The sequence below is a fragment of the Meleagris gallopavo genome, unplaced genomic scaffold (assembly GCF_000146605.3).
Source record: "Meleagris gallopavo isolate NT-WF06-2002-E0010 breed Aviagen turkey brand Nicholas breeding stock unplaced genomic scaffold, Turkey_5.1 ChrUn_random_7180001952042, whole genome shotgun sequence".
NCBI lineage: Eukaryota > Metazoa > Chordata > Aves > Galliformes > Phasianidae > Meleagris > Meleagris gallopavo.
In genome coordinates, this window is record NW_011213154.1 from 1 (window position 1) to 1,055 (window position 1,055).

The window sequence follows — 1,055 nt, forward strand, 5'->3', positions numbered from 1 at the left end:
GGTCCGGAGCTCCGCCCATTCCGGGGTGGTTCCAGTGCTTCTTAATGCCGTCCCAGTGCCTCCCAGTATCGCCCAGTGCCATCCCAGTGCGTTCCAGTACCGCCTGGTGCCGGCCAGAGCCATCCCAGTGCTTCCCAGTACAGCCCGGTGCCTCCCAGTAGCACCCAGTGCCTCCCAGTACCTCTCAGAGCCATCCCAGTATCGTCCAGTGCCTCCCAGTGCCTCCCAGTACAGTCCGGTGCCGGCCAGACCCATCCCAGTGCCTCCCAGTACAACCCAGTGCCTCCCAGTGGCATCCCAGTACAGCCCAGTACTTCCAGTTTCTCTCAGGGCCATCCCAGTGCTTCCCAGTACAGCTCAGTGCCTCCCAGTGCCTCTCAGAGCCATCCCAGTATCGCCCAGTGCCTCCCAGTATCGCCGGTGCCGGCCAGACCCATCCCAGTGCCTCCCAGTACAGCCCAGTGCCTCCCAGTGCCTCCCAGAACCATCGCTGTGCCTCCCAGTGGCATCCCAGTACAGCCCAGTACTTCCAGTGGCATCCCAGTACAGCCCAGTACTTCCAGTATCTCTCAGAGCCATCCCAGTGCCTCCCAGTACAACCCAGTGCCTCCCAGTGGCATCCCAGTGCAGCCCAGTACCCATCAGTGCCTCCCAGTATCGCCCAGTGCCATCCCAGTGTCACCCCAGTACCTCCCAGTATCGCCCAGTGGCGTCCCATTATCTCCCAGAAGCGCCCAGTGCCTCCCAGTGGCCTCCCAGTATAGCCCAGTACCTCCCAGTACCTCCCAGTCATCCCAGTGCCATTCCAGTGCCAGCCCAATACAGTCCAAGTGCAAACCCAGTTTGCCCCCAGTATAAACCCGGTCCCACCCCAGTTTGCTCCCAGAATAAACCCAGTTTGCCCCCAGTTAGTTTCCAGTTCAATCCCAGTTTCCTCCGAGCGCAATCCCAGTTTGTTCCCAGTATAACCCCACTGCAATCCCAGTTTGCTCCCAGCGCCCGCCCCATCCGACGGCAACAGCCAATGGGATCGCAGCCCGGCAAAGCGCAACCAA

General features: G+C 61.1%; 1 protein-coding gene across 1 annotated transcript; it reads left to right on the plus strand.

The window, feature by feature from the left end:
• Positions 1-4: 4 nt before the first annotated feature.
• On the plus strand, positions 5-1,051 carry LOC109365037 (DNA-directed RNA polymerase II subunit RPB1-like; the record flags this gene model as incomplete). Its single annotated transcript, XM_019611644.1, has 1 exon — positions 5-1,051. A coding segment is annotated over one exon (1,047 nt), but the record flags the coding sequence as incomplete, so codon positions are not given.
• Between the last annotated feature and the right edge of the window lie 4 nt (positions 1,052-1,055).